At 41.5% G+C, this 26,715-nt stretch overlaps 2 protein-coding genes across 5 annotated transcripts in view; one reads left to right on the top strand and one right to left on the bottom strand.

The window, feature by feature from the left end:
- Positions 1-11,873, top strand: part of TMEM156 (transmembrane protein 156) — an 85,890-nt gene extending 74,017 nt beyond the window's left edge. For 2 of the 3 annotated variants that reach the window (XR_005243940.2, XR_005243941.2), the window contains exon 10: positions 9,435-11,873. The gene's annotated coding sequence lies outside the window, so the exon portion shown is untranslated. The remainder of the gene's footprint in view (positions 1-9,434) is intronic. The other variant, XR_012091620.1, reaches the window with a different exon arrangement.
- The window catches only part of FAM114A1 (family with sequence similarity 114 member A1), a 78,840-nt gene continuing 62,347 nt past the window's right edge, over positions 10,223-26,715 (bottom strand). For both annotated transcript variants that reach the window (XM_008017631.3, XM_038008626.2), the window contains 5 exons: positions 25,013-25,174; positions 23,805-23,944; positions 20,228-20,300; positions 14,937-14,990; positions 10,223-12,510 (listed from right to left, as the gene is read on the bottom strand). In XM_008017631.3, the coding sequence (XP_008015822.3) occupies positions 12,409-12,510; positions 14,937-14,990; positions 20,228-20,300; positions 23,805-23,944; positions 25,013-25,174 (531 nt within the window). In that variant the 3' untranslated portion in view covers positions 10,223-12,408. The remainder of the gene's footprint in view (positions 12,511-14,936; positions 14,991-20,227; positions 20,301-23,804; positions 23,945-25,012; positions 25,175-26,715) is intronic.

The following is a 26,715-nucleotide window of genomic DNA, read 5'->3' on the forward strand; positions in this document are numbered from 1 at the left end:
CCACTTGTACCCCAAACAAGCTAGTTTCTTGCCTGTTTAACCCCAACACAAGAGTTGAGCAGTGTGGAGACTCCTCCATCATCTTAGCACCCAGACCTCGTTTATTAACAGTTTTTCCAGTGAAATTTAATGGAAATTTATTACATATTAAAGCCCTGGATGGTCTCCCTTTTGATATTAACATATTGCTGAAGCAAAGGTCTTCTATTTATCCATCCATTTGTTAATACGACATTGAGCATATACTAGGCACAGTCCGATACCAGAGACAGATAACCCAAACAATTACAATGTAGTTTGGACAGGGGTAGGCTGGGTCTTAACTCCTTGAGGGACTAGTTTTATCCATCTCTAAATTACTAGTACCAAGCCGTGTACCTGACATGAAAATTACTCAATAAGTGTTGACTCAATGAATGGAGCACTGTGGCAGCCCAGACAAGGGACACCTGAATCTAGGTAGAAGAAGGAAGTGAGGGAAGACTTCCTGGAGGAGGAGACACATCTGACAAGGATAAGTTAAATGATCCTTACAGGATTAGTTAAAAGATAAGTTGACTGGGGTGAAGGGAACACATATAAAGCTACTTCATCAGTGATGTACAGAAAATGAAGCCCCAATTCAAGGTCTACATGTCCTCCAACACACACACACACTCACACACACACACTCACGTGCACATGACGTGTGGGTTCCTGACATTCAGGAGACAGAAATATACTTTCTTTGCAAATAATAACTATGCCATTCTCTATTCCAAGGATATTTCAGTCATTAATGTAAGAGAGGTGAGCTTTGTTACGTTTGAGAATGTCAGAGTTCTGTAGGAGAAAATTGACAATACTGTGATCTATTGCAATATTTTTATACCATATAATTTGCGCTTGTAACTACTTAACCAATTAAAGATTAAGCAGGTAGTCCTTAAATGCTACTGCACAGCTGAAAGAATGATTTATTACTTTGGAATACAGGGAAGCCAGATTGCATTCAAAGAAAATCACTATGGGGAGCTATTAATCAGTGCTCTGAAACCAGGCTTCCCTGTTCAACCTGGAGAAAAGCTGCTCCTTAAATCCCTCTCTTGGAGAGTTCCAATGCATAATAACAAACTAAGTCCTGATGGTTAAGGAAAAACAAGTTTATTAATGGCTAAGCAAACACATTTTCTAGAAATATCCATTGTGTTTTCTTTCCAGTTTTCCCTAAAAAGCAGTTCTTGAATCACCACTGTAAGAATACTGAGACAGAGGAGGACACGTAGAATTTCTTTTTTTTTTTTTTTTTGTTACGGAGTCTTGCTCTGTTGCCCAGGCTGGAGTGCAGTGGTGCGGCTCACTGCAACCTCCACCAACCAAGTTTGAGCAATTCTCCTGCCTCAGCCTCCGAGTAGCTGGGATTACAGGTGCGCGCCAGCACACCCGGCTAATTTTTTACATTTTTGGTAGAGATGGGGTTTCATCATGTGGCCAGGTTGCTCTTGAACTCCTGACCTCGTGATCCACCTGCCTCGGCCTCCCAAAATGCTGGGATTATAGGCATGAGCCACCAGGCCTGGCTGACATGTGGAATTTCATTTACTCTTTTGGGGTGGTACCCCAGCCAAATTAAAAAACAATCCAGTCCAGGATAAATTCCATTAACTCCAGTTTCATTTGTGCTAATGATGCTATGCTGATTTTATGAATGCATTGGTCTATGACATCAATACTATTGAATCTTTCAATTCATCTGAGTCCCTCAGGGTCTCTAATCAATGCATAGTTGTAGCTGCATGAGTTAAATTGCCACTCTATCGAGGTGAGAGGGCTCATGGTGCAAGGGATAACTCACAAGGATTTCTGAGGATTTTACACTGGAGTCTTGTAGGAGGTGCCTGAAAAGATAACCAGGGGCCGGGCCGTAAAGGGCCTGGTTTGGGCATCTTCCTGAATGCTGGGGTGAGCCAGTGAAGGTCTGAAACAGAGGAATAACCAGATCTGCAGTTGCTGAGAGACTATGCTGACACTGCTGTCACGGATGGTTCGGAAGGGAACTGAGACCTGTACTGAGACCAGGCTGGTATCTATCGTGCTAGTTTGCGGGAAGGATGAGAAGAAAGTGAAGCAAGACCGAGGCAATGGGATGCAGGAAGATACACAAAGGAGTAGTTAATAGCACTTGGAAACTGACTGTGTGTTGAGGGTGAGGAAAAGCAACAATCTATGGCTATAGCTGAGCTTCTGGCAGAGGCCACACTATACATCCAGCTCAGATAGAGAATAAGAGGAGAGGGAAAGAGGGTGAATTCCATTTGGATGTGTTTCGATTAAGTTTAGTGGGACACTTAAACACTGATGAACCAGGGTCTGGTAGGAAGTTGACGATAAAGCTGGAATTCAAGAGTGATATCTGGGCTCCATGTAGAAATTTGAATGTCATCAGCACACAGTGGGTGGTTGCAGAAGCCGTAGATATAGCCAGTGGATTGCTTTGCTCAAGCTAATATATAATTTTGGATGAAAGAAGTGCAAAGTGAATTTCAAACTGAACTTTATTTTACTTGGGCAAGTGTACAACAGTTGTAATAAATGTTTGTGGACTGACTGGATGAACATATGGATAGAGAGGTGATTAAATGAATAAAAAGTATGAGTTCATGAAAATCAATAGATGTTCTCTTTTACTTTATCTCATGACTTATTTCCATTTTAGCTCTGGCATGAAAAAAAAGGCAACATTTGGATGTAATACGTAGAGATCTTTAAAAATCAATGAGCCTTTTTTTTTTTTTTTTAAATTTTAGAAACAGGATTTCCCTGTATTCCAGGCTGGAGTTCAGTGGTACAATTGTAGCTTACTGTAGCCTCGAACTGCTGGGCTCAAGCAATCCTCCCGCCTCAGCCTCCCACAGTGTTGGGGTTATAGGCATGAGCCACTGTGCCTAGCTGCTTTTTATTTCTAAAGCCTACTAATTTCAGACCATTTCATATGTATTATTCCTATTTGGTATTGATGGCCTAGTAGCGACCGATCAACTGCTTCCTTTGCAGCAAACCCAGATGGAGATGACCAGCAAGTGACAGACCTGTTCAGCAAACAAATATGTTATTTTGCACATGACTTCCCTTGAATAAATGTGAGCCTCCACTCTACAATCCTTGCCAGAGACCAAGTGGTTTTAAAATAAAGACAGATGTGTTATACCACGCATTGGCTTGTAACATCCATATCTTATATAAATGGCCACACTGTAGTCCCAGGATCTGCAGAACAGACCAAGACTCCTTAGTAATCAATCACATCATTATCAAGGCAGTAAACAGGGAAGTGGAAACATGTCTTCCACTGTCATTGATGGAAAATTTTACCTTGACAGGAAGAGGTATTTCGGAGCCTTCTTGAATCATTGAGGAACTGCTTAAAATGCACATTTGTGGTCTAAAATGTCCAAAATACTTTAACACCTCACTACAGGCACCAAATGGTTTGGGCAATAGCAAGTAAATCACAAATCCATTTTGTAGTTTGGGAAGGTCATTAGGACGCAGATTCATTATCTGCTGAGACTTTTTTGTTGCTTTCCATTTATTACTCTCCTTTGAGTGAAATGGAGCTGTGAGCGCACAGCAAAGACCTCAGTTCACTCGACCCTGACACATTACTGGTGTCTACAATTTCACTATAAATTTGGAGAGGGAGAGACAGAAATTGCAAATGCAGGGATTTAGATCCCCTTGTGCTGCATTTGTCAAGATGAACAGATTGTAAACTGCCTCTTGCACATATGATATGCATCTGGGCATCAAGCTAATAATTCGAACCACAGAATCATTCATTTGTGTGATGCTTCCCTCCAGAAGTTTCTGAAATTGCTTCTGTAGTCATTATGTATCCCAGAGCTGTTCAGGTTTAGTCTGAGGATTAGAGAGACGATCTGCCTGAGGAAGTGAGAAGCCTTTTTCAATGAGATGGAAATGACAAATTTTTCTGTGCACATCATCACAATCTTTACAAATTACGCATTTGAAATACATGGTTTGGGCTTTTCTGAGGAAAGCAAGGAGAGATTTGTAGAGTCATCAACTTTATGTTAGAAACTTACAGGCACATTGATGACAAATAAATTCAAATCATTTAGACACTCTCATGGACACTTCTGGCTCTTCTAGTGAAAAACAATCTGTGTATTTTTACACTTTCTGCCTCTGGCAGGGCCCTATCCTTTTACCTCCCTGATCAGAAGCAATTTCTTTTGCTTCCTGTTTTGATTTCTAAAAATTTAGTTATGTAAGTCATCCATTAATATGTTTCATTATACAAACATAAGTATTGCAAATAACATTGCAGTCCCTTTTGATTATTGTGAAATTCTGATGTTTTCCCCCACATATGGAACCCCCTTTCACTTCTGGTTATAAGCAATGTTAACAGTTTCATGTGTATCCTTCCACATCTTCTAGCGGTGTGTGTGTGTGTGTGTGTGTGTGTGTGTATGTAGTATTTGTGTGTGTACAAATATGTTATTGTAGACAAATATACTACAGCTTCTTTTTTTTTCACTCAGTTACACATCTTGGAGCTGTCACTACAGGGATCTATTCCATTCTTTTTTTTTGTTTTTACTGTTGCATAATATTCCAGAGTATTGGTGCACCACCGTTAACTTCTTTAGGGCTTCTGAATTTTCACTGCAGTCTACCTAACCCTGAAGAATCTTGAAAGACCCCTCAAACAGTGAATTCTTCAAAGTAAAAAAGAGTACATTGTATTAATTTTATTGGGAAAAATCTTACTCATTTCTAAGCTCCCCAATCATACCTATTTATGCTATACCACCAAACACCATTAAAATGAGCACCATTACTTCATAGTTAACATTTCCTAATGTAACTCAACCAGATATTTTCCCATGAATTACCCTATACTACAGTTACTTCCATTCTCTCATTCAGCATTTACAAATTACACAGAGAAGACTTTGACCTATTTGGTTAATTCAACAAATAATTATCAAGCACCGACTATTTGCCAAGCATGGCTGTGGGTGCTGGGAATATGCTAAAGAACAAAACACAGAAAAATCCCTCCTCTCCTGGAATCTACATCCTTGTGCAAGGCACATAACAAACAAATCAGTGGGATATAAAGGATGTTAGACAGAGGTATGTCCCAAAGAGAAAAAACACGAAGGCGGGACAGGTGCTTTATTCAAAAGGTGGTTTTTGAGTAAACACCTTCAAGAAGCGAGGGAAGAAGCCGATCGGATGTCTGGAGGAAAAGCCTTCCTAACTAAGATACCCTGTGGGTACAAATGATTTTTTCTGACAGAGAAACGGCTGGAGTCTTTCGGTCCTGCAGTTCATCATTTGGGTTCTTGTCCTTTATCGCTTCCCACCAGTGGAATATTTTTTCCCAAGGAGAGTTGACTAGAACTCTCCTGCAGAAATGTCAAAAGGCGATCATATTTTTCAATGAGAAATGAATCCCTCAACATACAAAGTTTATAACACGAAGGAGACCAGGGCATACAGGGCACTCATTTTCTCCTGGGATCAGGGGTGCTGGCAGGAGAAACGTGGCTGGCTCTCTGACAGAGAAGTTTGTGGAGTAATCTGTCTCCGCCTGAAGCCACAGGATAGAGAGCGGGGAGGGGGAGCCCAGATATTAGCTGAAAGAGGGGAACTCAGCCCCAGGAAAAAATGAGTAAATTCTCTTCTTTATGACCAGGTATCTGCTTCTCCATGGCTATGTCTAGAATTCTACATACTGCTTGGATATAAATCCCGGCTTTTCTAATTCTTAGTCGGATAACCAAAGGCAGATCACTCAATCTCTCTGAGCTTCATTTTCCGTCTGTAAAATGGAAATGATAATAATAGTAGCTATCTCCTACAGTTGATATGGAGGATTAAATGAGATTGTAGAGGTAGAGGCTCTATACTTCGTGTCTGAAACACAGCAAATAATCAGTAAGTATGCCACCATCATCACATCACTATCACCGCCACCGCGATCATGCGTTCCTGGGCTTAGCAGGAAACAAGTTCAGGGGTAGAAAGGCATTATTCAGCACTTCTTTAAACATCCATCAGTAACTCACAGGGCTTGGTACTGAAGATTCAGCTTAAAGGCTGTCTAGATAAGTAAAAAACTCCATGCTTCGGGAAGGTAGTAGAGGGTTAAGGATTTTCACGAAGGTGGTAATGTACAAATGGGCTTCCTTGGCACCAGAGAAGGGGAAGCGAGAAGGAAATGGAGATGTTTTTGTGATATCAAAGTCACCTGTGAGACAGGATGCTGTGTTGATGATGACCGGGAAACTGCTTGATGTAAGTGTCTGTGAAATGATGAAGAGGCCTGTGGTGAGAACCACCCAGCGGCCAAATAACCTCGCATGGCTTCATTCTGTGTCTCTTTAGTCTCAGTTTGTTCTCAGTTGCATGGAAACAACCAAAGCTGACAAGCAAACCTTTCAGCTACAAATCTACCTCACAACTCAAATCTACCTTAGAGCTAATCTAAGCATTCAGGTGTCTCTAAAAATAACCATGTTACATTTCTGTTTTGTTGGGAGGCTCTAATAGTTTAAAACCACTAGCTAGTCAGGCTGAATGGAGCTGGGTTTGAATCCTGGCTCTTTTTTTTTTTTTTTGCTAGTTACGTAATTCTGGATGAGGTAGATAATGTCTCTGGGTCTCGATGTTCTCATTTGTGCAGGGAGATGATAATAATATCTACCTAATAGGGTGATTATGGAGATGAAGTGGGATAATGCAAATAAAATCCTTAGCACAATGCCCAGCACACGGTAAATGCATGTTAGTGATTATGACTGAATCTTTTGTACCAATTGTTTTCTGGTTAATGGGGAAATAAGACCAAAAAAATGTAGAGGAAGAGAAGGGAAATAAGAGATATGGAAAAGAGAGGCAGGATGTTAAAAGCTGATCCTGGAAGACAGGTACTTGGTGACTGTCAAAAAAAAAAAAAAAAATCCTAAGAGAGAAAAAGGATAAAGATGGCAGAGACTCAGAGGCAGAAGCTCAGCCTTGTTTTTTGCCCAGGTTTCATCCATCTGGCCTTGGCTTCCACGCTTGCTTTTCCTTCCAAGTGGCAGCTTCCAAGCCTCGTGGTGAAACCCAGGGCAGGGAGATAGAACATCTCTGGATCACCCTAAACTTCTGCACTCAGTGAAGGCATTTAAGAAATAAACATATTCTTCTTTTGCAATATAGAATTCCTTTGAGACTCATACAAGAGACAATCCTGTCAAGTGAGTCAGCAGTGACCACAGGCTGATATAATCCAATTGCTTTTTGGCTGACAGCTCAGGCAGAGAAAAATTCACTCTGATCCAAAGGTAAATGTAGTTTAAATCCCAACACAAAATTCATAATCAGCTTCTATTCCTGGTCTATGATGACCCCAGACACTAGAAATAGCAGAAATACCATTAATACATTTCCTACTGTTTGGGGTGTAATGATTTAATCATTGCTAAAGGTAAAATGCTCAAAGGGTAGAATAATTCAGATTATTTTCAGGGTCTAAGAAAAAAAAAGGCCGGGTGCAGTGGCTCACGCCTGTAATCCCAGCACTTTGGGAGGCTGAAGTGGGTGGATCACATGAGCTCAGGAGTTCGAGACCAGCCTGGCCAACATGGTGAAACCCTGTCTCTACTAAACAAATACAAAAATTAGCTGGGTGTGGTGGTGGGCACCTGTAATCCCAGCTACTCGGGAGGCTGAGGCAGAATGGCTTGAACCCGGGAGGTGGAGGTTGCAGCGAGCTGAGATTGCGCTACTGCACTCCAGCCTAAGGGACAGAGTGACAGTGTGTCTCAAAAAAAAAAAAAAAGAAAAAGGAAAAGAAAGAAGAAAGAAAGAGAGAGAGAGAAAGAAAGAGAAAGAAAGAAAGAAAGAGAGAGAATGGTGCCTTTCCTCAGAATTGGATAGCAGTAGACATTCTGGTGCAGCATCCCGTATGGATGGACAACAGCAAATGAACATAAACTTGCATAAGTGATGAGATAATCTAGAAAAATAAAACACATGGTTAACTGTACCTTTTTTTTTTTATGGGAAGAATGGCTGGTCTGAATATACTCCTATGTTATTATGAATTCTAATCAACTACAAAACCAGAGCGAAATTGAAGCTCTAAAATGGATTTTCAGTATGATCTCTTTTGATGAGCCTTTACAAACACAGTAATTTAAGACACCAAGTTGAAGCCTGGATCTGCATATCAAAATGTAGGGCACGCTTACTTAGGAGGAAGATCGGAGGGCAATTTTTACATTATAGAAAAACTAGCTTGACCCTGAAAAATAATTGCTTTTATAAAACACTAAATATCATTTGAAGTCATGTATTATGATCAACCCCATCTGTTCAACACACACACACGCGCGCGCGGGAACACACACACACACACGCTCATGCGCGAACACACACACACACACACACACACACACACACACACGTTTTTAGGAAAGATGAGAAATTAAATGTTCGTTTCAAATTTCTGCTACATTGCTTCCCTAAGATGTTATATCCTGGACCTCCGGGATGGCTGTGATTGGAATCCGTCTGCCTTTATTTCTGACATGAAAACAGCATGGCCCGCCTGTGCAGAAGGTGACTTTCCAGGTATCTGAGCACCTTGGGGAAGCTGATCTCTACAAACCACTGAGGAACGCTCTTATTTCCCTATTCAGGCCTCTTCCTTGTATTCAACACTTTCCTTCAGCCTGCCCAAGGCTGGAACTTCCTTCATCCCCTCTGAGCCCTCAGCTGTGGTCCATAGTTCCTTAGCTGGTACTGCTGAGGCTGTAGCACATCCTCACTCACCCCTGCCAGGGCCTCAGGTCATCACACTGCTCATTTAGCTATGAGTTTGATGTGCAGCCCAGGGTGACACGTGGAGAAAACAGAGCCTTCTCTTCTCGGTGGGGTACAATATTTAAGCTAAGGCCTATGCTTTAAGATTTGGGACTCCATTTTGCCCTTTCGATCTGTCTGTATCAATACCTGAAAGCAGTTTTTCTCGAACTCATTTTACTTTGAATTTGAGGCCCGCTTTTGATGCTTCTTATTTAATAAGACACAGGCACAGGCCCACATTCATTATTTAGACTAGAACTTATTTTGCACTTGATGTTAAGAAAAAGCTGGCATGCTTGTTCAGGGTAATTGCATAGAATGAAATGAACCCAATTTATGTAAAGGATTATTGAAGGAATAAAAAACTTCCAAGGTAAGCCTGTTAAATCATTCATTTAGTAACTAACTGACATTTGCACAGATCTGGATCCTGCACTTTGCCAGGTTTTAAAGCAAAGCAAAGAAGCAATTATTTAAAAGTGATGGTGAAAAACAGTATTGAAAGAAATCCTGGAGGGTGGATCTATTTTAAGTGATTATTCTCTCTTATATAATGTAATTCGCAGACTATGGAACAAGGCCCAGGGAATCCTCTCTCAGCCTGTGTTCACCTGGCAACCTTAGACATTCCAGCCTTAGAAGGTAAGTGCAATGCCAATGACATCAACTACTTCTTTTCCAATAATTATCTCATATTCTTTTAAACATTTATATTTCATTTTATCATTAAAGTTTTTGCTATGGACACACTACACAGGTGCCGTTAGGCTTAAAGTCTAAGTCTGGGATTCTAGCTCCTTGAAAAATACTTGTTTTCCTTTTTTTCTCCCTTTTTATTTTTTTAGTTGAGACAGCGTCTCCCTCTGCCGCCCAGACTGGAGTGCAGTGGTGCATCATGGCTCACTGCAACCTCTGCCACCCGGGCTCAAACGATTCTCGTGCCTCAGCCTCCTGAGTAGATGGGATTACAGGCGCGAACCACCACATCCGGCTTTTTTTTTTTTTTTTTTTGTATTTTTAGCAGAGACAGGGTTTTACCATGTCAACCAGGCTGGTCTCGAACTCCTGACCTCAGGTAATCCGCACACCTCAGCCTCCCAAAGTGCTGGGATTACAGGTGTGAGCCACTGTGCCCTACCACTTGTTTCTCTTTTACATTTCCAGTTAATGTCTAAACCCATCTGATGCAAAAAACAAAACGATAACAAAAAACCGATGTGAAGAAATTGTAAAGCTAAATCATTTCCTCTGCTCTACACATAAAAAGTCTAAAATTGATGAAGAGGTAAATGCAACATTTTCATCAGTTAATCATTCTCTAGACTTAATAACAAAAGCATTTCTGGCAATCAGAAAAGGGGAAAAATCTTTAATTGATTTCTCAGGTAATTTTTTTCCAGATGGTACATAAAATGTTCTTATGTTTTCCATTTGGATGTTTCAGGAGACATACAAATGAAATACAGTACATAGACAAATGAAATGCTAATAAGAAGTAGGATGATATTAAAATATCCCTACTTTGCCTGTATGGAGCAAAGGCAGTCTATTCCATCAGGGGAATCAAAGCAAATGTGAACAAGACGTTTCCCCCTTGCAAAACTATGAGCTTCATTTGCCCTGGAGGGAGCTACTAGGCAAGGCTTCACATGACAGTGCCTGTAGGGATGTCCATGGGGCTGTGAAGCAGGTGTGTTCTATAGAACACGCAGCTGCAACGAAGGTGTGGAGCTCAGGAGAAGCAGCCACTGACAGTGCACCTCCTGGCTGCATGGTCTTCTGTGCAGCCTCTCATGGATCAATATACCGGTTAGTGAAAACACACATCAGTATCTTCTGTCCTTCGGCAACAATGATGATATTTGCCACCAGCGAGTGTGATCTGTGAAGCGATTTTAAAATGCAGTCCTGGGATTCTACTGTATTGAAACACCTTTGATTTTCTATCTGAATACTTCCAAGCTTTGTAATTATGCCATCATGTGCTTGCGATCATAAGAAATTAATTTTAACTAAATACTCTTCAGTATCCCTTTTCATATATATTTTCACCTCATATATATAGTTCGGGATAAAATAGTGTAAAGAGTATAGGAAAATACAACAAAGTAAAGGGTAGGACATTAAAAAAAACCCACGAATTTACCTTGTTCTTCAAAGTTTTTAGGGTTTAAAAATTTATTGGTATTTTAAGCCAGTGGTCCCCAACCTTTTTGGTACCAGGGACCAGTTTCATGGAAGACAATTTTTTCACGGACTGGGGGTAGCAGGATGGGGGTGGGGGATGGTTTCGGCATGAAACTGTTCAACCTCAGATCATCAGGCATTAGATTCAGATTCATCAGGCATTAGATTCTCACAAGGAGCACACAACCTAGATCGCTCGCATGTGCAGTTCACAACAGGGTTCACACTCCCATAAGACTCTAATGTCGCTGCTGCTGATCTGACAGGAGGCGGAGCTCAGGTGGTAATGCAAGCTATGGGGAGCAGCTGTAAATACAGATGAAGCTGTGCTCACTCACCCGCCACTCACCCCCTGCTGTGCGGCCTGGTTCCTAACAGACCATGGACTGGTACTGGTCTGTGGCCTGGGGGTAGGGACTTCTTTAAGCAGTTTAAGAATTATTCTTTTTCAGAATATCTACCTCTACTGGGATAAGATCATGTTTCTTTACTGTGAGCACACAGTAGGTGCTCAATAAACGCTTGTTGCAAGAATGAATGACTGGCTGGGCGCAGTGGCTCATGTCTGTAATCCCAGCACTTTGGGAGGCCGAGGTGGGGCACCATGAGGTCAGGAGATCGAGACCATCCTGGCCAACATAGTGAAACCCTGTCTCTACTAAATATAAAAAAAAATATATTGGCTGGGCGTGGTGGCGCATGCCTGTAGTCCCAGCTACTCAGGAGGCTGAGGCAGGAGAATCACTTGAACCCAGGAGGAGGAGGCTGCAGTGAGCCGAGATTGTGCCAACGCACTCCAGCCTGGTGATAGAGCGAGACTCCATCTCAAAAAAAAAAAAAAAAAGAATGACCATATGTTCCTTTTTTTACCATAATAGGTAAAATCTATAAGTAGTGTTATTTTTGCCTGCGACATTTATGTAACAAAACAAAGTTCAGTTTTAGAATTGATTTAAAGTAATACTATAAGAACGGAACATTTAAAGGTTGAAATTTAAAGGATTAAAAAAAAAAGTCTAAGGTCTGCCCATGAATTTCTAAATACAGCATGCTTAACCAGGAAAATGAACATGAATATTTGTAAATAAATTTCAGATGAAAGGAAATTTTCAATATAAGCCATGTAAGTTTAAATTAACTTAAAGAAAACACAATTGTTTGTAAAAATAATTATACACATTGAGAGAAATAACTCTCTCTAAATTTGCATTCTCAATATTGTCTGTGCAAAATTGCTTGTAGTGTCCTCAAATGGGTGTCTGTGGCCAGGTGCACAGAGAACATCCCCTTAAATGGTACATATTGAGGCAAGGCGGCCAGCTGTCTCCTTTAACTAGATGGAGTCTGGCCAGGTCATGGCTGTGCTTTCAAACAACTGGTCTGGATATGTGAGACCTGCAGAACAGGCAGCAGCAGCTGGAAGGCATCCTGTATGTACGTCGTGCTGTTGCAGCCCTGTGAGAGGAGAAAAATGAGATTGAAGGGTTATTTTCATAGTTCAACCTTGACAATTCTTCCAATTGGATAATGTCCCCACTCTTCAACCCACTCCCCAATACTGGATTGTATTTATCTTGCAATGTTGGTGCTTAAAGCAAGTGTAAACACATGCTTTTGGATGGGGCATGTCCAGCTCTCAATTATCTATACTAACAGAGAGAATAATTCACTCAAGATGAGGCAAATCATTTTCATGGATTTTTTTTTTTTTTTTTTTTTTTTAGATGGAGTCTTGCTCTGTCACCAGGCTGGAGTGCAGAGGCACGATCTTGGTTCACTGCAACTTCCGCCTCCCAGGTTCAAGCGATTCCCCTGCTTCAGCCTCCCGAGTAGCTAGGACTACAGGCACGTGCCACCACGCCCAGCTAATTTGTTTGTATTTTAGTAGAGACAGGGTTTCACCATGTTGGCCAGGATGGTCTTGATCTCCTGAATTCGTCCGCCTCGGCCTCCCAAAGTCCTGGATTACAGGCGTGAGCCACTTCTATGGACTTTTAAGATCCATCAGTGTGTGTACATTTTTGGCCCAGGGTATTTCCTGTCTTATCTATCCCTTTCCCAGATCAACCCTACTGCCCTGAAATAACACAAAAACACAGTATGAAGGAGGTCAGTTTGTCCTACCCTACAGATCGATAAATAAGAATCGTCAACATAAAGCTAACTGGTGATATTATTGGGCAGTTATTCACAGCAAATTTGAACACTGTTATCCTCCTATGCATGGTACTTCTTGCTTGGTTGGCATAGCTGACATTATTATTCCTGTTTTGTGGTGCACTAACACAGTATTGGATGGAGAGGCCTTTTAAAGGCTAGGGTAACTAAAACATGTAAAAACATCTGTTGGGGAAACAGAAAATACATTTGACCTCATATTCCTCATACCTGACATGGTAAGTTAATTTTATCCTTCTGGGTGGCCAAGGGAGAGATTTTTCTTGTACCACACTCTGCCTCTGACTGCCAGGGCTTTCTCTTAGCTGTGTCTGTCCCTCCAAGACCTGCCCCTACAGCTCCTATTCCTTCTGGCTGATGCCATCCTACTGTGCAGCTGCATCCTAAACAATCATATTCAGTGCCATCACTTAGCTATTTCTGTATCTTTGTCGTTTTCCTTAACAGTAAGGTGCAAGTCCCCCAAACAATGCTATAAATATATAGGTAGCTGATATGGTTTGGCTGTGTCACCACCCAAATCTCATCTTGAATTTCCCACAATTTCCACGTGTTGTGGGAGGGACCTGGTGGGAGGAAATTGAATCATGGGGGCAGGTCTTTCCCGTGCTATTCTTGTGATAGTAAGTCTCATGAGATCTGATGGTTTTATAAAGGGGAGTTTCTCTGCACAAGCTCTCTTCTTTTGTCTGCAGCCACGTGAGACGTGCCTTTCACCTACCGCCATGACTATGAGGCCTCCCCAGCCACGTGGAATTGTGAGTTCATTAAACTTCTTTCTTTTGTAAATTGCCCAGTCTCGGGTATGTCTTTATCAGCAGTGTGAAAATGGACTAATACAGTAGCCCTCCTGAACTTTTGTAATTTCCAAATTCTGCAATGGACAGCCACCTCAGAGAGCAAAATCCTATGATATATGCATTGCCCATGTTCAAACTTAGCTTGTTAACACCTTGTGCCTTCAGCTAGGTGCCCTGGGCTGTGACTTATAGTTTAGCCCCTAACAGAAGATTTTCCTCTACCAATCTTCTACCTTTCCTCTACAAGTAGAACCCAGTGCTTATGATTCAAGAATGAGAATTCTTCCTGGACCTCTTTTCTTCTCTCTTAGGCGACTGTTTCTGGCAAAGACACAGCAGTGTTGGTTGGGGCAGCTTTATGTCAACACAGCTGATGCTGCAAAGTCCTAGTGAGCGGGCAGTCCACAGAGTGAGAAGGCACAGAGGATGGTGCCCTTGTCATTGACAGGGCATAGGCTAAACATTCTCCTGGTCATTGTTGCCAGCTTGGAGATTAGACCCAGCTAAACCAAAGGTTATTTTAAATCGAAGGAAGTGCTCATTTTTATGAAAATCACTGATGAGCAATAACCCCTCATTGCAGTCAATAATCACAGTGTTAAATCTAGTGTCAAATTTGGCAGCAGAAATCTGCTTCTGCTGGAGCAAACAGTGACGGAAATAACGTGCAAGCTTAGCGTTTCTTTTTATAATGAGGAATTCTTGAAAATTAGGTATTGTTGCTTCATCAGAGGGTTTACAGCTGGTTGAGCTACACAAATATAGTCAAAAAAGACTTGATGATGAGATTCAGAATTGCAATAACATTTGCTGTGGGGGAGAAAGACAAAAGGAAAAAAAAAGAAGCAGCAGTTCTAACATTTACTTTGATTCAGAAGCTCTTTCTTTCCAGAGACCACTTACCTCTAACAATACGCTACTGAGCATGGGGTTGAGGATCTCGGCCTTCTTGTTGCTCTGTGGAATCAGAAGTATGAAATTGACAGATTAGTGCTCGTACCACAGGCCTGCCACGTAAAATGTAATACACTGGCTTTGTTGAGGGATCTCCTACAGAGGAAGAGGAGGGGAAGCAGAATGTTTCCTACAGACCAGGCTTCATACTTGCTGCTGCACCCTTTTAGTCTCATTTAGTTGCAATAGAAATCCTAGGAGGTAGGCAGGTATCATGATAACCCCAATTTAAAGAGGAGAAAATAGGGATCAGAAAGGCTGAGTAACTTGTTTAAGGTCACATAGCTAGAAATTGAAACCGAGACCTTTTTCACGATGTAAATTCTGTAGCAGGTCTGGGATAAGAGTGAAGCGAGGGAGGCTGAGTTGTGTAGGCAGAGGGTTGGATGCTGTCTTTACTTAAAATTTTGATATTTTGATGATCATAATATTTTGGCATTGTTATTTTAAAATATATTTCATTAAAATATCTATCTAGATTCCTGAGGTTTTTTTCTGTTTCTTTTTTGGGCCCCCTTCCATTTTGCAGCTAAGTCCCTCACTCACCTAACCTAGTCTAAGCCCTGGTCTACTCTTCTTTTTCTTTCTTTCTTCTTTTAAATGTAAACATAGAAACTTGGTTATAGGGCATCTTCCAGAAGAGCAGCAAAATTAAGACATTCTTAAATACAACTTGAAAACAGGTCTGCAGATCTACATTTGAAAAACGCAAATATATGTAAAGCACAGAGTGCAGTGCCTAGTATAAAGCAGGGGCTCAAAAAGTGACAGGCAGGCCAGGTGCGGTGGCTCAAGCCTGTAATCCCAGCACTTTGAGAGGCCGAGGTGGGTGGATCACCTGAGGTCAGGAGTTCGAGACCAGCCTGGCCAACATGGTGAATCCCTGCCTCTACTAAAAATACAAAAAAATTAGCTGAGCATGGTGGTGGGTGCCTGTAATCCCAGCTACTAGGGAGGCTGAGGCAGGAGAATTGCTTGAACCCGGGAGGTGGAGGTTCCAGTGAGCCGAGATCGCGCCACTGCACTCCAGCCTGGGTGACAGAGCGAGACTCCGTCTAAAAAGAAAAAATGAAAGTGAAAGGCAGAGTTGATATCATTATCTTTGCTTATGCTATTGGTCTATCAATCAATAGTCTTCTCTATCTAAGAGTTCAATCTACTCTTAGACCATAAACCATTAAAGGGATTGGAGAGAGAGAGAGGGCAATCTTAAAAAGTTAGCTTCTCTTACAGTGCCTGGAAGAGTTCAGAGTAAACAAAAATACATAAATTAAATATATCTTCCCAGAGCAGCCCACTTTCATTGACGTTACTCTACTGACGGTGAAGTAATGTCTTCCTGGGGAAATCATAATGGAGTCTTGGGAGAAACGTCTTTAAAATGACTGGGTTTAAAAACCTAGTCATTTTAGTAAGTAACCAGAAAATCCATTATGGTATTTGCTTTCATGTTTATTTGATTATCAATAAACCTCTAAAATATAATCAAATGAGGGCAATAAGATGACAATGGTTTTCAGAATCAATGAGGTGTGCAAGCAATTTAAATAGAGTCTAGAGAGCAATATACACTCATTAACTTCAAGTTATGAATAATGACTGCTTTAGAGAACAGAAACACTGACTTGATGTAAATGATTCATCACAGCACAAGATCGGGGGTAGTGTTGTGGTGAGATGGCCTTTCTAAATTCTATTTTAGATTCAGGGTTTTCTTCCCCAAAATGATAAACTGTATAGTCCCAATTTTGTTCACGCAAACACTTGTACATGTGTGTGTATATATAAATATATGTAAGTTCAAGTGCACAGCCATCTGCTACAGCCTTGCTACATAAAATATGGACCACGGATCAGGAACATTGTCATCACCTGACTGCTTACTAGAAATACAGAATCTCAGCCTCATCCCAGACCTACTGAATAACAATCTTCATTTCAACAACATCTCCAGGTGATTCATGTGCACCTTAAGGTTTGAGAAGCACTGTGCTGGGATACAACATGTGAAAAGGAATGAAAAGCAATATCATGAATATTACCCACTCGTGTAGATAAATTAACGTTTAACACCTATTACACAAGATAGAATACACACAAACATGCACACAGACATTCACACCCTCAAGCCTAAACGAACAAGGAGAACCAAAGAGTTGGTATCTGTTTGATGTATCTGGTGGATAACCAACTGGGAATTAGGAGATCTACTGAGACGCTTGGGAGAATCAATTCACCCCTCCGTGCCTCAGTTTCCTCACCTAGTAAACTGTGAAAAGGGGGACAAGAGGTACAATAGAGCCTTAGGAATGGAGTCACCAAGCTATTCCATCTTGATTAAGACCTCACACCTCTCTGCAAACCTAGTGTTTATATCAAAGTCCATGTTTATGGAGGTTTAAGACCTCACACCTCTCTGCAAGCCTAGTGTGTATATCAAAGTCCATGGACATCAGGTAACTTGGACCACACCGAGGGTGCAAATGCATTTTATCCAGCCTATCATATCAATGAGCTTCCACCTCCCTTGTCATTCTGCTTGTATACAAGGCTGAAGGCCTGAAATCAGACCAACATAAAAGGTGCTGTTTTACAAAACAGGAGAAGCAGGTCAGATTTCTTGACAGCAGAATGAATAGGCAGTGCGTAGCTCACCCCTTCTTCACAGAGTCACTGACAGAAGTGTGGGGGACAGGTGTCTTTTTGGGTGACAGCCAGGTCCATGGTCATCTCTCATTTCTTTTGAGAAATGCTCTTGGCCTGAGGAGGAGGAGGGGGCGTGCCCCAGAAGCCAGGTAGGTCTGCACAATGAGACACTGACCCCAGTTGCTGCTGAGTGAAGCCAAGGTGGACCTGTGACCCATGCTGATGAGCTATTCAAACCTTTTTACCCAGGAACCAGGATTTTGAATGGAAAGACACAGGGTTAGGAACTGCTGCTGTCACTGAGTCACATTCCTAGAAGCACTTTAGAAAGAGTATGTGTAGGCTGGGCACGGTGGCTCACACCTGTAATCCCAGCACTTTGGGAGACCGAGGCAGGTGGAGCACTTGAGGTCAGGAGTTTGAGATCAGCCTGGCCAACATGGTGAAACCCCGTCTCTACTGAAAATACAAAAATTAACTGAGAGTGGTGGCCCACGCCTGTAATCCCAGCTACTCAGGAGGCTGAGGCATGAGAATTGCTTGTACTTGGGAGGCAGAGGCTGCAGTGAGCTGAGATTGCGCCACTGCACTCCAGCCTGGATGACAGAACGAGACACAGTTTCAAAACACAAAAAAAGAGTGTGCGTGAGCTCTGGGGCTGGGTCCCCACAGCGGTTCATTTCCCCCACTGCCTTTCATAAAGCCTCCTTTCTGTCTAAATTTTTTGGAACATGTTTCTGTTGCTTCCTGGTATGGTTTGAATTGTATCCCCTGCAAAAAGACATATTGAAGTCCTAACCCCCAGCACCTCAGACTGTGACCTTGTTTGGAGATAGGGTTGTTGCTGGTGTGATGAGTTAGGATGAGGTCATACTGGTTATGCTCTAACCCAATAGGCCTGGTGTCCTTATAAGCAGAGGGAAATCTGGGCACAGACATGCATGGAGGGAAGGTGATGTGGAGACACAGAGAGAAAGCAGCCATGTCAAGACACACAGAGAGAGACTGGAGTTTTGCAACCACAAGTCAAGGAACACCTGGGGCTACCAGAAGCTGGAATAAGCAAGGAAGAATCCTAGAGGCTTTGGAGAGATCAAGACCCCAAAACCGCCTTGCTTTCAGACGTCTAGCCTTCAGAACTATGAGAAAATAACCCAGTTTATGGTACTTTGTCATAGCAGCCCTAGGAAACTAATATACTTGAAACCAAAAAAACCAACCTAATTAGAATAAGAAGTAAAACTGCTGTTTCTCATGGAGAACATCATTAGACTTTGCATCCACGGTTTTAAAGGGAAAAAACAGGAAGGTGAAAGGGAATATTTTCCACTTTTCTCTAGGCTCACTAAGGAGAAGCTATATAACATGACTGATTGCCAAAGAAAACAACCAGAGGCCACACCTCCAAGCGAATGCTGAGCCTTTCAGACTTGTTACCCTGAGAATAGAAACACTTGAGCCAATCAGTAACATTTTTTTTCTTTTGGTCAAAGTCAAGTGCTACAATGAAGCAAAGAAAACTCTTATCCCGGCTGGGTGTGGTGGCTCATGCCTGTAATCCCGCACTTTGGGAGGCCGAGGCAGGTGGATCACTAGGTCAGGAGTTTAAGACCAGCCTGGCCAACATGGTGAAACCCCATTTCTACTAAAAATACAAAAATTAGCTGGGTGTGGTGGCGTGTGCCTGTAATCCCAGCTACTCAGGAGGCTGAGGCAGGAGAATCGCTTCAACCCAGGAGGTGGAGGCTGCAGTGGGCCAAGATTGTGCCACTGCACTCCAGCCTGGGCGACAGGACAAGACTCAGTCTCAACAAAAAAGAAACAGAAAAAAAGAAAACTCTTACCTTGCATGGTTTATAAAGTAGGCTCTGAGGCCAACAGTGAATGAGAATATTCAAAATTAATCATTTTAACAGAGATTCTGAATTACATATATCACAGATATTAAGTAATAAAAGGAACCTTTCATCTGACACTTAAAAAAAAACCAAACAGGCTGGGTGTGGTGGCTCACGCCTATAGTCCCAGCATTTTGCGGGGCCGAGGCAGGTGGATCACGAGGTCAGGAGATCGAGACCATCCTGGCTAACACGGTGAAACCCCGTCTCCACTAAAAATACAAAAGAATTAGCTGGGCGCCTGTAGTCCCAGCTACTTGGGAGGCTGAGGCAGGAGAATGGCGTGAGCACGGGAGGCGGAGCTTGCAGCGAGGGGAGATCACACCACTGCATGCCAGCCTGGGCAACAGCGAAACTCCGTCTCCAAACACACACACACATACACACACACACACACCAAAACAAACAAACAAACAAACAAAGAAAATGAGGTTCATAGAGGTTTGAAAACTCACTCACTCAACATCTTGTATGTCTGAAATGGCAGATTCAAGACTGGAACCCAGTCAGGAGAGTCCTAAGCTGCCCGTCCTTCGAGAAGCTGCTCTTGGCCTGACTTTAGCTTACATCATGGCACAGCTTCAGTTTTATGGAGCTACTAAAGAAGGCACTGCAACTCCACATTTCCTCACAGCCCCTCACAGACATACTTCCCTTAAAAAAGGTGAAAAAAAAAAATCAAGACTGTAATCTTACCCCAACAGTGGTTAAAGAAGTGGTAAACTTCTTTGATAAGGAGGCCACTTCATTGCACATCGCAGTAGTTAATCTGAAAGAAGAAAAAAAAAAATGAGGCTTGGATGTTTTCAATAAGGTAAAATAATTTAACTGTCATGACCATTTCTGATACTAATTCATTATGACATTTAAAAGAATGCCACACACGCTTCAAGATGTTCTACAGAAATGTGCAGTCAGACGGTTTTCCTTAATCATCTTCCATGATTCGCAATCACAGTTTAATCTAATTCCGGTTTTCTTTCCATGCTTAATTAAAGAATAATCATCCAACTCACTTGACCTCTTTTAGAATGAAAACCATGTGCAGGAAAATACCAGGCTTGAGCTCCACATGTGCAGAGGTACACACGCTTGCCAGATGGCTGGTTTCCAGCTTTTTGGTCATTTCAAAACAATCAGGAACATTCACTGAGGCACTATGTTAAACACTTTTGTGTGCCTGATCATATTTAATCCTCAGAGTGACCTTATGGCTTATATTATTATTTCCATTTTATATAGATGGAAAATCGGACATTTAAGAAATAGGTGGTTAGACACAGTGGCTCATGCCTGTAATCTCAGCACTTTGAGAGGCCGAGGTGGGTGGATCACCGGAGGTCAGGAGTTCAAGACCAGTCTGACCAACATGGTGAAACCCTGTGTGTACTAAAAATACAAAAAAGTTAGCTGGGCGTGGTGGCAGGTGCCTGTAATCTCAGCTACTTGGGAGGCTGAGGCAGGAGAATCACTTGAAGCCAGGAGGTAGAGGTTGCAGTGAGCCAAGATCGCGCCATTGCATTCCAGATTGGGCAACAAGAGCAAAACTCTGTGAAAGAAAGAAAGAAAGAAAGAAAGAAAGAAAGAAAGAAAGAAAGAAAGAAAGAAAGAAAGAAAGAAAGAAAGAAGGGAGGGAGGGAGGGAGGGAGGGAGGGAGGGAGGGAGGGAGGGAGGGAAGGAAGGAAGGAAAGAAAGAAAGTTAGGTAACCTGCTTAGGACATGCAGGAGAGGAGGGATTCAAACTCAGGTGACTCTGGATACTTTGATTATGTTTTGATTATATGATTCAGAATAAAGATCCTGTAGAATATGTTTTTAATACTGATACCAAAATTCTGAGTTTATGCTAGGCATTCCACTTCTAGAACTTTATCCCAAGAAAATAACGCAAGATACACACAAATATTTAATGAAAACAACATTTATCCTAACACTATGGATGACGACAAAAATGGACAACAATCTAATTACGTAATAATGTAGGTAATGTCTGATAGTTTTCTATCAGTTAGTGCATACAGCTCTCTTGAATAGTGATTAAAATGCTATGGGAAGAAAAATAACCCCAAGTTAAGAATCTTACATGTTAAAAGATCTAGTAAAGTCAGTAGAGGTAAGTTTTGCTTTGATAAAAGAGGCCTTATGTAATATATACAGATTTTTATGAGCTATATCTACCCACCCACCCATCCATCCATCCATCCATCCATCCACTCATCCACCCACCCACCCATCTATCAAAAACTTGTCTGCAGAAAGGGTCAAGAGTAAAGCCAGGAGATACCCCAGAGCCATTCAGTCTATGTTCTTGGGCAGGTGGGTGGGGAGGCACTTATTGTACAGACAAGTCAGAGACTGGGTGCAGCTTGGTAAGGTCAGGACAATCAGGGTTGGGAATCAGAAAGGAGTGAAGAGTAAGGTCATTTTCCATACCTAGGGGCTTCTGAACTTTGGCCCTCTTCTTTCCAATTAGTATTGCAAAGATAAACCAGTACCTACAGATTGTCCTCAGCATTTTCAACTTCTCTGACTTTGTTCTTTCCTCTTCCTTCTAAATGTTTAGGCAAGTGCATATTCTTTCTAGGAATATTAAGGTGCGGATTATGTGGTTCTCATAATAACTTCGATTTTTATATTCTTAGATATGGAAATCTAGACTAGATGACAGATCTTTACAAGTGAGGAAAAATGCCGCCAGTACAAAGACACTAATGTTGACTTTTTGGAAGATCTTTCCACTATAAATTTACTCCCCAACCTACAATACCAAAGCGGTAATAAGCAAAGACTAGTTAGCTAGCAAACTGAGTGTGCTGAGACCTGTGTGTGTCCATCCCTGAATATTTTCAGGGGCTCTATTTTGGCTCCTGTGTCTGTCTAATAACATGAGGGTACTTAGGCCTACGTTAATTTTCCATATCACAGTATACAGTCATGTGCATAAAAGGTAAAGGCTTATTTTTCAGCTCCATACCAACTATTTTCATGAATACTCCATTTCAACTATTTTCATGTATATTCACTAGATTGCATATTCACATGTGTTACCTATATATATATTTGTATTTTACTTAATAAACTAATGACAATAGCTATTATTTATTGAAGAACATGATACAGGACAACACATATGTGCACACATACCAAAAGTGAACTGGTTAATATTAGCGACCATCATCACCAGAGTTTGGAACATGGAGAGCTGGTATAAGTCCCCAGGATCAGTGGAGTATATTTGCCTATTTTGTGACTCTAGCTATGTTACATTAAAGTGTCCTTTCTCTATTCATATATATGTTGGAAATGTAATTACCCTCAAAAGGTTTTACTTCTAAGACTCTGATCTATTAAATAAGCACTTTCATGCCTCTGAATGATTTAGTGTGTTTTCCCTTAAATCTCTTCATAAATAATTCCAAGGATGGCTAGATAAGTCTTCTTCTTCTTGCTAACATAATGCATTTGTTAAATAAATCCTTATTTCCGGCTGGGCATGGTGGCTCATGCCTATAATCCCAGCACTTTGGGAAGCCGAGGAGGGCAGATCATGAGGTCAAGAGATGGAGACCATCCTGGCCAACATGATGAAAACCCATCTCTACTAAAAATACAAAAATGAGCTGGATGTGGTGGTGTGCGCCTGGAATCCCAGCTACTCAGGGGGCTGAGGCAGAAGATCGCTTGAACCTGGGAGGCTGAGGTTGCAGAGAGTTGAGATTGTGGCACTGCACTCCAACCTGGTGACAGAGCGAGCCTCTGTCTCAAAAAAAAAAAAAAAAAAAAAAAGAAATCCTTATTTCTTAAGATGACCATAGAACAATGGAATTGGTTCACTCGAAATTTGAATATTTGGTCAGGTATGGTTGCTCATGCCTGTAATCATAGAACTTTAGGAGGCTGAGCCAGGAAGATTGCTTGAGCTCAGGAGTTCGAGACCAGCCTGGGCAACATGGCTAGGCTTTGTCTCTGTAATTAATTAAAACATTAGCTGGATGTGGTGGCACGCACCTGTGGTCCCAATTCCTGGAAAGGCTGAGGCGGGAGGGTGGCATGAGCCCAGGAGTTTGGGGCTGCAGTGAATCATGATCATGCCATTGCACTCCAGCCTGGGTGATAGAGCAAGATCCCATCTCAACAAAACAAAAAACAAAAGCAAACAAAAAGAAATCTGAACCTTTTAGTGGCTTAGAGGGTGTGGGTGTGTATGTGTGTTTCTGAACGGTACCTATATATAGAACTGGGAAAATAATAATTTAAAGTAACATTTATTTACTTTATTAGAACTTTTGCTTGGTCCTGAGCTGGTTTTTCCTCTTCTTGTCCATGAAGAATTAATTCTGCTACTTTATGAAGCTGCTCAATACAGCGCGCTGTTACCTCTGCCAGACTTTCAATGGACAACATGTATACTTCCTGAAATGGATAAACACAAGGAAGAAATTTTTTACTGAGCAGATGCTTTTTTTAAAAAAATGCTGTGACATTAGAAGTGATATAATTCTTTCAAAAATACCACAAACATAACATGAAATTGTTAACCTGAAGACTACGAGCATATCTAAGACTTTAAGTGTAATGCTGCCAGAAATTGGAAGTGCCGTCAGGGCCCCCAGGGTTGTGGTATGTCTGTTCACAGCTGCATCCCCAGGGCTTACAGCAATGCTGGGTACAAAACAGGCAGGTGCTAAAGACGGTGTGTGGAAGACTGGCTGAATGAACGGAGCTCAATGGATATTTTGCTTTACAGTGATCTAATCACTGCAACCTCCACCTCCCGGGTTTAAGTGATTCTGATAACTCACTCTCCCAAGTAGCTGAGAGTAGAGGCACACACCACCATGCTCTGCTAATTATTTTTATTATTTTGTATTTTTAGTACAGATGGGGTTTCACCATGTTGTCCAGGCTGGTCTTGAACTCCTGACCTCAGGTGATCCACCTGCCTTGGCCTCCCAAAGTGCTGGGATTACAGGTTTGAGTGACCGCGCTCAGCCAAAAAGTTACTTTCTTCAAAATTAAAACTCAATGTAAGATGAAGTTACTACAAACTCCTTTATTGAACATAGGCAGGATATAAATTATGCACACATAAATTTATTAAATTACAGAATAAAAGCTATGGCAATAAATTTTTTTAAAGGCTTCAATTACCTCATTAGTTACAGGGCATAAAGACATTTTATAGTAACACATTTGCATATAAGATGAAATTCTACTCTAAAGATAAATCAACTATGTTCCTAAAGATTTTTGTCCCTTTAAATTATAATTGTAAAGCTATGGAGAAAAGTGACAAAATCTGTGTTAAACCATGAATTATCTTGGCATAGAGAAATTTCAGTGTTTATTGCATTCCTACTTATATTTCTATAATATGGAACAAATGAAAAAGAAATAGCCTCTCTTCAATTAAAATTAAGCTGCTAATAAAATGAACACACTCTTATTACCTTGTAGGTGGACACTCTAGAATAAATTTACCTCTATGGTCTTAGTTCTCTTTTCCTCCTTTTTGTCTTCTTGAGGATCTTGAGATTTCTCTTCCTTTTCTTCCTTCTTTGTTTCCTCCTCAGACTCTTTTGCCACATCTACTGACACCACGGTCTGATCCTCTTCCACCCAGTCATGAGCCTTCTTCATGGCCTGCAAAGGTCCCCAACCAAACAACCCTTTTATGGTGCAAATATGGAACCTAAGTCATTCCAACCCCAAGACAAGAATCAAGTGTCTCTAAGACTTCAGGAATGGATCTCCGTATGTTTGGGGGATGACGGGGCAGTTTCTCAACCCCCTAAAAAGATAACCTTGTTGTTGCTTTCTGGCAAATATAAAGTAGAAAAAAGGGACAGAACAGAAAGTGTGGAAAGAACAATGCAGGCCTGAGGACTCTTTAAAAAGCATTTAAAAATGCTTATATTCAGATAAGAATAAAAATGACAGGCACATTGAAAAATCTATAGTATATTTTTCATTTTTCATGACCATCTATAAAAGAATAATAGTACTTTAAAAAATATATGTTAGAAAGGCTCTGTGTTTCTTGATTCATGACAGGTCTTCCACCCTCAAGAGGGAGAAGAGAAGGGCTGCTGGAAAGGTCTGGTGCTGCTCTGTGTCTAATTTCACATGAGTGCAGTTTATGCACTCTGTGCCCTACAAAATCATGGTTCAATTAAACAATCAGAAACCTCCTCCCCTACCTGTTATTCCCTGAATTTAGAACGAAAGGGCAGACTCACTCCAATTTTATCATTATAGTTTAAGCTGTTTGCTTAAGTAAAAGTTGTTTTGGGGCTTAGACTAAACTTACTTCCCACCTTAAATCTTACACGCCAAAGTTAAAAATATCAGAGTGTTGAATGGTAAGTTAACAGCAAGAAGATCTGGGGAGAGGAAACCCAACAAAACTGGCCTTAGTGTGTCCCCTATTAGAGACAAAGACTTAAACCTAAGCAAATAAGCCAGTGGAATCTCAGAGCCACCACATGCCCCCTCTGAGCGGTGGCAGGTGCTGCACAGAGATGAATGAGGCAATTTCCCACTCTGTTCAAGTCACTGACCTGCCAGAATCAGTGACCTCTATCAGAGATAAAGAAATTACTCATCTCACCTCCTCATTCTGCCCTTTTCCTCACCCACCCGGGTAAGTGAGTACCTATGTAAACCACTGCTTGCTAAAAAGAAGAAAGAAAGAGAGAGAGAGAATGGAAAAACATCACGCGGTTTTAAGTAATTAATGATCATGGCCTCTAAAGAAACTTCACAGCAAGACCTTGTACTAACTTGCAAAACACACCATGGTATTGTTAGAGGAACCCAGATTGTTAAGGCTGGAATGGTCTTAGACATGACGAAGCCCCTGTGCTCCAGGTGGAGGAACTATGGGGTTCACCTGGCTGACGTGCCTCTCTCTACCGAATTCTAGCATGTTTCTTTACAGGGGTCAGGGGTGAAATTTGAAAAAGCCTCTTGGTGATTCTGCACCCTTTCCCCCTCCCCTAATCTGATGATAACTACTGCTCCGATATAACATTCTATTTTGCCATGAAAAGGTAAGTGACTTCTTCAAGGTCACAAGGTAGTTACTAGTAAAATTACAACTAAAATGCAGATCTCATGACACAGTCTAGCATGTTCTCCACCACCACATTCCATTATGTTGCCTCCTCAAATCTTTTCATTTT

Source organism: Chlorocebus sabaeus, chromosome 27, assembly GCF_047675955.1.
Source record: "Chlorocebus sabaeus isolate Y175 chromosome 27, mChlSab1.0.hap1, whole genome shotgun sequence".
Classification (NCBI taxonomy): domain Eukaryota; kingdom Metazoa; phylum Chordata; class Mammalia; order Primates; family Cercopithecidae; genus Chlorocebus; species Chlorocebus sabaeus.